The following is an 8,511-nucleotide window of genomic DNA, read 5'->3' as shown; positions in this document are numbered from 1 at the left end:
TGAGCGCTTCTTTATTTACTGTTTCAAAGTAAAGGACCTTTGTGAAGTTGGCCCTGTCACGCCAAATGTCTTCCCTCTACAAAAACCTTCCCTCCCCCATTTACTTCCGTGGTCATGTTTCCTCTTACGTCATTGACAGCGATCGATAGCACTTCGGCTTTGACTGCCCGTCGCTGGAAGGATACTTCGTCTTTGACAGCTGCTGGAATCTGAAGAAATCGATTTATTTTTTTTGTACAGGCGCGAAACAGGACAGTCGCGTGCAGGTTAAGGACCCCCGGCAACTTTGTGATTTTATTGGATGCTGCCCCGGAAGTAAATGGGGGAGGGAAGGTTTTTCGGCAACTTTGTGATTTTATTGGACGCAGCCCCGGAAGTAAATGGGGGAGGGACGGTTTTTGTAGAGGGAAGAAATTTGGCCTGACAGCGTGCTTTCGTTTTCGAGCTATCGTTTCAAAATTCCGGAAGTGACGTCATCGTGAGCCTTGCCACCTGGGGCTCCTCAAATTACGCCAAAATAGTCTCATTCGTTTGTAATGTTGAAATGATCGATTGTGCTGCCATAGTTGATGAATTATTAAGAATAACAGTTTAGGAAGTGACATCACGAATGCGCTGGAATTCTCCGTTTTTTAACAAAACAGTCTAATTTGTGGTCCAAACAATAACGAAATAATCGTGTTTGTTTGTGCTATGTTTTTGCTGGTTTGTGCCGTTGAAACTATCGATTGTGTTGCTATTATTTATGAGTTCAAATAAGCATCATGAACTTCGCTTCACTGCCTCTGGGGGGCAGTAAACAGACACACCTGTGGAATTTAACGATTTAATGCAGCTTTTATATTTTCGCCCCTCAAAATGACACATTTGGCCAATGTAAGCATGTTTAAACACTTAAGTTGCACACAAAACTGAATGCACATTGCAAATGCAGAAATGTAAGGTTAATTAGTCCCACCTAAACTCATCAGACATAAATACAAGTTAATTTGCAAAGGAATGAACATGTGTAAGCTTTACCTATGCATGTAATAAATAGTGTGTACGTGCTTTTCAACTTGTATTGCAATACATGGATGTAAATTCAATTGTTTTCTTAGCATCTGTAAAGTACAAAATGTATACAGTAAGTGACCCCCCGCATTCCCTAATTATTCAGTATGCGGCTGTTGGTGGAAACAGAACACCGCCGTGATAACTACTAGTGTTCTTTGATTTTTTTGGTTTAAATATGTGTAATCTTGAGCACCTTTATTGCACCTCTGGTTGAAAGATAAAAAGTTGTGCGCATCATTGATCATATTACGCTAGTGACTGCATAAATGCAAGATGTATTTATTGGCAGTTTTACGTGATTAAAATGTTTTAAAATAAATCGAAAACTTGCAAAAAAGAGCTGAGCACAATCATCTCAATAAATCCAGTTTCATAGTTTTCTGTAAACTGGCTATGCTGGCATCCAGAGCAGCCAGTCCGTCTCGGAATGCCGCCTCATCTTTGGTGTCAAAGGTCGACATGGACCTCAAACTGCAGTCACATGAGGTAGAATTTGTATCGCGCTGAGAGAGGAAAGAGTCAAACAGTCGCCGGCACTCTTTTTCTTTCGGCTGCGCTGATAATCCAACTCCCTCACAAGTGACACAGTCTGGATGTGTGTACCCTCTTCCAGGCAGGACTGAGCTCATGTTGGCTTCTTCTGGTGCGTTTCCTTCACTTTCTGTGGCCAAATGCACGTTACCACCAGCGTGTGAGCCCTCCAGCTGGCAAAGAGTCATCAAGTACTTAGTGATGATATGTTCAGCGGCGGCGTTCCGATCATAACGTTGTTCCTGGGGCGCTGTGTCTGACAGAGAGAGGCCCACAACTGCGTTGTTGTCATTGAGAATAATCCTGAAACAAAGAGGCAAACACAGCATTGACAAACAATGAACAACAACATTTTCACACTAACAAGACCTACCTTTTGAGGTTTTCTATCTCTTCCAGTCGTTCCTGGGCAAGTGATGCCAGCCTGCTCTTTGCTTGCTCACTGTGGACTAGTTTGGTTCTAATGCTCTCCAAATCTGTGAGTACAAAATGTGGCAAGGAATAACAACGCTGTACAAAGTACATGAGTTCACATTCTAGACTTATATTCAGGGGTGGCAGATGAATAATTAAAAAAAAAAACATTAAATTAATACATGTATTAATATTATAATTATAAATTAAATTAAATTATAAATCAACTACATTTTTTTTAAACAAAATATTTACTTTTTGATTGATCATAAAACAAGTTGAGCTCATAATTGAGGTACTACTGTATTGTTTGAAGTCACAGATGTCAAACTCAAGGCCTGGGGGCCAGATCTGACCCGCCACATCAATTTGTGTGGCCCCCGAAAGCATGTAAATAATGTGTAAATAAAGTACCTTATCTTTTATTAATAAATGTATTGCAAAATAATTGTACTGTGTACAATTACATATATTTACACTTTAATCATCTCTAATAATAAAACAAAATATTATATCATCATAAATTTCAAAAATGTGTTATTGCTCAAATAAAGATAAATACCGGTACTTAGATATCTGTTTGACTTATGATTTCAAAGAAAGTAATCCAACAAACCGTTCATGTAAAAATTTTACAGTAACATTTTTTTTATAGTAAAATCCACTTTCAATAAAGAGTAATAATACCCTATAAAACACAACAACCGTAGATTTTACAGTATAAAAAACGTGCATGAATCGTTGCGTAAAAAAAACAGTTGTACCGTTTTTCCATTTAATTTAATTCCATGTATTTTTTTACAGTACAACCTAAAGATTTGGTACATGGTACATAAAAAAAACCTGACAATTATACACGTTTTATATATACACATTTATATTCATACTGTATATTATTCACTGTTACAAGCGGCCCTCTGAGGGCAACCATATCTGCGATGTGGCCCTCAAGGAAAACGAGTTTGAAACGCCTGGACTAAGTTAATGTTTGCGTTGAGATTAAAAGAAATATTAAACTTGTAAAAAAATAATGCTGTCAAAAAGCACTTTGTTTAACGTTATTGGAAACAAAATGTTACTGCACTTTTGTGAAAAAGCAATTTTTCAAATAAAAGTAAGAAACAACTTCTAAATTAATTATTGAATTTTCAACCATTTGATTAATCACACCAAAAATGATGTGATGAATCGCAATTAGGATTTATAATATCCAATTAAATAATGTAATAACCAGCTTCAGAGATAATTATTGAAATATTTTATACATATTTCTAAGGTAATAAAAACATTAACTAAAGGCTAACTCTGTAGTGCGTTAGCTTGTGTAAGCTGAGCACAGGCAGGTGGGATGTAGCAGGTAGCGCATTTATCGTGAAGGCTGGACCTTTGCGGTTAGTTTTGGGCTCTTGATAAAAGTTGTGTTGTGTCGGAGGTGTGTGTGTGTGAAACATTTTCACGAACTCAACTCACCTTAATGTGTGTTCCTACATTTGTGTTGGACGTCTTGGATGAAGCTAATGTTTTGGGCATTGTTTTCTCTAAACCATGGGTGTCAAACTCTGGCCCGCGGGCCAAATTTGGCCCACCGTGTAATTTCACTTGGCCCTAGAGGCGATATCAAATTAACACTAGAGCTGGCCCGCCGATTAGATATACAGCGGCGGTGCTGCAGTAACACCGCATTCACCGCTTATTGTCATACTTGCCAAACCTCCCAGGAGACCCCCATATTTCAGTACCCCTCCCACAATCGTCACATCCCCTTTTCATCCAGTCCAACCAGTGCTGCCCCAGTGATACAATATGTGCAGCTTTGGCACGCAATCACAATTAAATGCAACGCATACTTGATCTTCATTGATACAGGTTACACTTAGGGTGCCCGTATAAACATTTTTAATACTGTTAGAAATATGCGCCACACTGTGAATCCACACCAAACAAGAATGACAAACACATTTCAGGAGAACATCCACACCGTAACACAACATAAACACAACAGAACAAATACCCAGAATCCTTTGCAGCACTAACTCTTCTGGGACGCTACAAGGTGTGTGTGTGTGGGAGGGAATACACAAATCCCTCATTGACATTATCATTAGACATTTATAAAAAATAAAAAAAAAAGAACAATAGTGTCACAGTGGCTTACACTTGCATCGCATCTCATAAGCTTGAGAACACACTGTGTCCAATATTTTCACAAATATAAAATAAGTCATATTTTTGGTTCATTTAATAGTTAAAACTAATTTACATTATTGCAATCAGTTGATAAAACATTGTCCTTTACAATTATAAAAGCTTTTACAAAAGTCTACTACTCTACTTGCATGTCAGCAGACCCCAGTCTGTAGATCCTGCTGAAATCCTATGTATTGAATGAATAGAGAATAGTTTTGAATCGGGAAAATATCGTTTTTGAATCAAGAATCGTGTTGAATCGAAAAAAAAAAAAGATTTTGAATCGAATCGTGACCCCAAGAATCAATATTGAATCGAATCGTGGGACCAGGGGCGCCGCTAGGGATTTTGGGCCCCATGAAAAGAATCTTTACAGGGCCCCCTGTATTATAATTTCATCATCATTAGGGGCCTCTCTGGGCCCCCCTCCATCATGGGCCCCTAGAATCCGTCTCCTTTACCCCCCCTTTTCGGCGCCCCTGCGTGGGACACCCAAAGTTCTCAGCGAATATTCTATATTTGTTCATGAAACTTTCCAATCTGTTACTGAGCAGTTTTTTAATGACTTTAGAAAATTGTGCAAGTAAAGAAACAGGTCTATAATTTGTATCCCTAGCCTTATAAATTGGTACAACTTCAGCTATTTTCATTTTGTTTGGAATTGTGCCTGTTTGAAACTATTTTCAAACAGCTAACAGCTGTGTTTAAATGAAAAATGCCCCTCGTCTCGTCCTTTCTCTGTACAGAGCATGCACTACATTAGTGGTCATCTTACAAGATTTCCGTTGTCGTGTATGTCAGTCAAGTGACAAATTTTTATAGTGAGGATGGATGTTACTTTAGAATGGATTGTCAAGCCAACCAAGAGTCACATACATATTGGCATTACGAAATTCCCTGTCCAACCTGACAATCATATGAAGTTTAAATAACAGTCATTTTCATTTAGTGAAGCCACAATGTCAATGTTATTATCCTACACCAGTTCAGTTATCTGGCTAACACAATAGCCAGGTTAATGTAACTTTGCAGATATTTAACTATACCAATGACCAATTAAACACTCTTGAAGACTTGTCAGAAATACTTAAATCATGGTTAATTAATGATGGTTTTTGTCAGTCGAACTCAGGTAAATTAGCATTGCACAGTGAAAATTGTTAAGATGATATTAGGCTAATGATCAATAGGTTATAGATAGGTTATAGAGGAGTGTTATGGATTATTTGCATCTGGACAAGTAGCACACATTTTGGTAAAGTTGAGATTGGTTTAGGATTAATTACTTTGAAACTCCAAAATTTTCAGCTAATTCAGTCAAAAAAATATTGTCATGTTGTGAGTATAGGCTACCGATTTTAACATTAAACCCACTCTGTTTAAATAGACATTTTATTTAAAAATACTTTTGATACTTTAGTACAGTAAATGTCACTCAAGTAGGAATTGAAGAATTTCTGCTGGGGTCACGTGTCTCTTTTGGGGGTTCACGGGGCAGATTTGACCATTTTTGGGATGCTTAGCAAGGCATTTCCTACAAAAAAATTATTAGCAATGATTTTGACTATTAGATGCTATCTACTGAAAGCCACACCTCTTGTTTATGACGGTTAGTTAGCTTCAGTTTATTTCGAACATGCATACAATACAGTTACAATGTAATGCTTCACATATTTCCAGTTGTTTCAATACAGCATGTCCGAAAAGCAGTGGGAAGAAGCAGATCCTTTTTGATCCTACCCCTTTTCATACCATAGCAGTTTTATCCCATTTCTTTGTTCTCCGTTTGTAACGGATCAGTGAATAAATAAATGAGTGAATAAATTAATATACAGTGAATAAATAATCAAATATTAAATACATACATAAGTATTAGACGTATAAACATATACACAATAATTAAAGTTGTCATAAATAAGTAGTTAAGTAATTTATGGTTCACCTAGGAGATTAATGAGATTATCTATTATTATTTTTATTTTTTTTAAAGGTTCAAGATGTTTATTGTAATTGTTCTTATTTATCCTTTGTGAACACTTGCAGTTTGAATAGTTTTATAAACTGAATCATATTAATGTTTTTTTTTTATTTCGTTGCTTAATCCGTTCCATAATTTAATTCCACATATGGATATGCTAAGAGTCTTAAGTGTTGTACGTGCATACAAATGTTTTCAATTAGATTTTCCTCTAAGGTTATTGTTCTCCTTATTTGTTGAGAATAATTGTTCTACGTTCTTGGGGAGCAGGTTAAAGTTTGCTTTGTACTTAATTTTTGTTGTTTTTTTATCCTTTTTGTAACACCGTTAGTGAATGAAATATTTCTACACAATAACTCAGATATGGTAACACTAGCAAGCAGTAGAGAATATGGAGTGATTTTTGGTCGAGAACATATTTTGCTCTATTCATTATTGATGTGTTTCTTGCTACTTTATGTTGTATATTTTTTTCCATCCATCCATCAATCTTCTTCCGCTTATCCGAGGTCCGGTCGCGGGGGCAGCAGCCTAAGCAGGGAAGCCCAGACTTCCCTCTCCCCAGCCACTTGGTCCAGTTCCTCCTGGGGGATCCCGAGGCGTTCCCAGGCCAGCCGGGAGACATAGTCTTCCCAACGTGTCCTGGGTCTTCCCCGTGGCTTCCTACCGGTCGGACGTGCCCGAAACACCTCCCTAGGGAGGCGTTCGGGTGGCATCCTGACCAGATGCCCGAACCACCTCATCTGGCTCCTCTCGATGTGGAGGAGCAGCGGCTTTAGTTTGAGCTCCTCCCAGATGACAGAGCTTCTCACCCTATCTCTAAGGGAGAGCCCTGCCACCCGGCGGAGGAAGCTCATTTCGGCCGCTTGTACCTGTGATCTTGTCCTTTCGGTCATAACCCAAAGCTCATGACCATAGGTGAGGATGGGAACGTAGATCGACTGGTAAATTGAGAGCTTTGCCTTCTTCTTCACCACAACGGATCGATACAGCGTCCGCATTACTGAATACGCCGCACCGATCCGCCTGTCGACCTCACGATCCACTCTTCCCTCACTCATGAACAAAACTCCGAGGTACTTGAACTCCTCCACTTGGGGCAAGATCTCCTCCCCAACCCGGAGATGGCACTCCACCCTTTTGAATTATTAAATTTTATCATCTGTCATTACACACACAAATGTGTTTTCTTTTACCTTTTCAATTTCTACTCCGTCTATTTGTATTTGTGTTTGACTTTCCCCTCTACTGTTACCGAATAACATTATTTTCGTTTTACTGAGATTCAAAGATAGTCTGTTTTTGTCAAACCATCTTTTTAATTTGTTAATTTCTTCTGTTATTATTTGTATTAGCTTTTGTGCATTCTCTCCTGAACAAAACACAGCGGTGTCATCTGCAAATAAAACTAACTTTAAGTTCTTTGTAATTGTGGTAGCGTAGCTCAGTTGGTAAAGCGGCCATGCCAGCAACTTGAGGAGTCCTGGTTTGATCCCCGCGTCCGCCATCCTAGTCACTTCTGTTGTGTCCTTGGGCAAGATACTTTACCCACTTGCTCCCAGTGCCACTTACACTGGTTTAAAATGTAACTTAGATAATGTGTTTTGCGATGTATAGCGCTTTGAGTCACTAGAGAAAAGAGCTATATAAATATAATTCACAATTTTACAAACGTTGTTTATAAAAAGATTGAAGAAATTTGGTTCCAGTATTGATCCCTAAGGTACACCACAAGATATATTCAGCTCTGTGAACGTTTGCTATAATTAAGTGTATTCCTGGAGCCCGAGCACCTGACATTTAAGATAATCTTAGGGAGCTGACTCGCAACAGGCCTAGTAAACACATACTACAGGCTAATTGCACCACTAGCTCCGCGAACATAGTTGAAGTGAAGTGAATTACATTCATATAGCACTTTTTCTCAAGTGACTCAAAGCGCTTTACATTGCGAAACCCAATATCTAAGTTACATTTAAACCAGTGTGGGTGGCACTGGGAGCAGGTGGGTGAAGTGTCTTGCCCAAGGACACGACGGCAGTGACTAGGATGGCGGAAGCGGGGATCGAACCTGCAACCCTCAAGTTGCTGGCACGGCCGCTCTACCAACCGAGCTATACCGCCCCACATTGTACACATCGGCTCCAATGCCACTAGGGTGAGACAGAGATTACAAAGGGGAACATAGCTCGGACTTGGCCCTCTTTCTGGGGCAAACTGGGCTTGCTGAGGAGGGACGGCCTTCACCTTAACCGGGAAAGCGGCATCACTCTTTCCAGAAATATAGATTACTATTTGAGTCACACTTGACTAACTACACTAGAGCAAGCTCGGACACAGGCAAC

At 39.0% G+C, this 8,511-nt stretch overlaps 1 protein-coding gene across 5 annotated transcripts in view; it reads right to left on the bottom strand.

The window, feature by feature from the left end:
• Window positions 1-1,319: 1,319 nt before the first annotated feature.
• Window positions 1,320-8,511, bottom strand: part of ccdc14 (coiled-coil domain containing 14) — a 46,850-nt gene continuing 39,658 nt past the window's right edge. For all 5 annotated transcript variants that reach the window (XM_062054114.1, XM_062054111.1, XM_062054115.1 and 2 more), the window contains 2 exons: window positions 1,961-2,063; window positions 1,320-1,890 (listed from right to left, as the gene is read on the bottom strand). In XM_062054114.1, coding sequence (XP_061910098.1) covers window positions 1,407-1,890; window positions 1,961-2,063 — 587 coding nt within the window. In that variant the 3' untranslated portion in view covers window positions 1,320-1,406. The remainder of the gene's footprint in view (window positions 1,891-1,960; window positions 2,064-8,511) is intronic.

Source organism: Entelurus aequoreus, linkage group LG07 (assembly GCF_033978785.1).
Source record: "Entelurus aequoreus isolate RoL-2023_Sb linkage group LG07, RoL_Eaeq_v1.1, whole genome shotgun sequence".
Lineage (NCBI taxonomy): Eukaryota > Metazoa > Chordata > Actinopteri > Syngnathiformes > Syngnathidae > Entelurus > Entelurus aequoreus.
The sequence above is the reverse complement of the archived record's forward strand: the minus strand, read 5'-3'. Positions and strand labels throughout refer to the sequence as shown.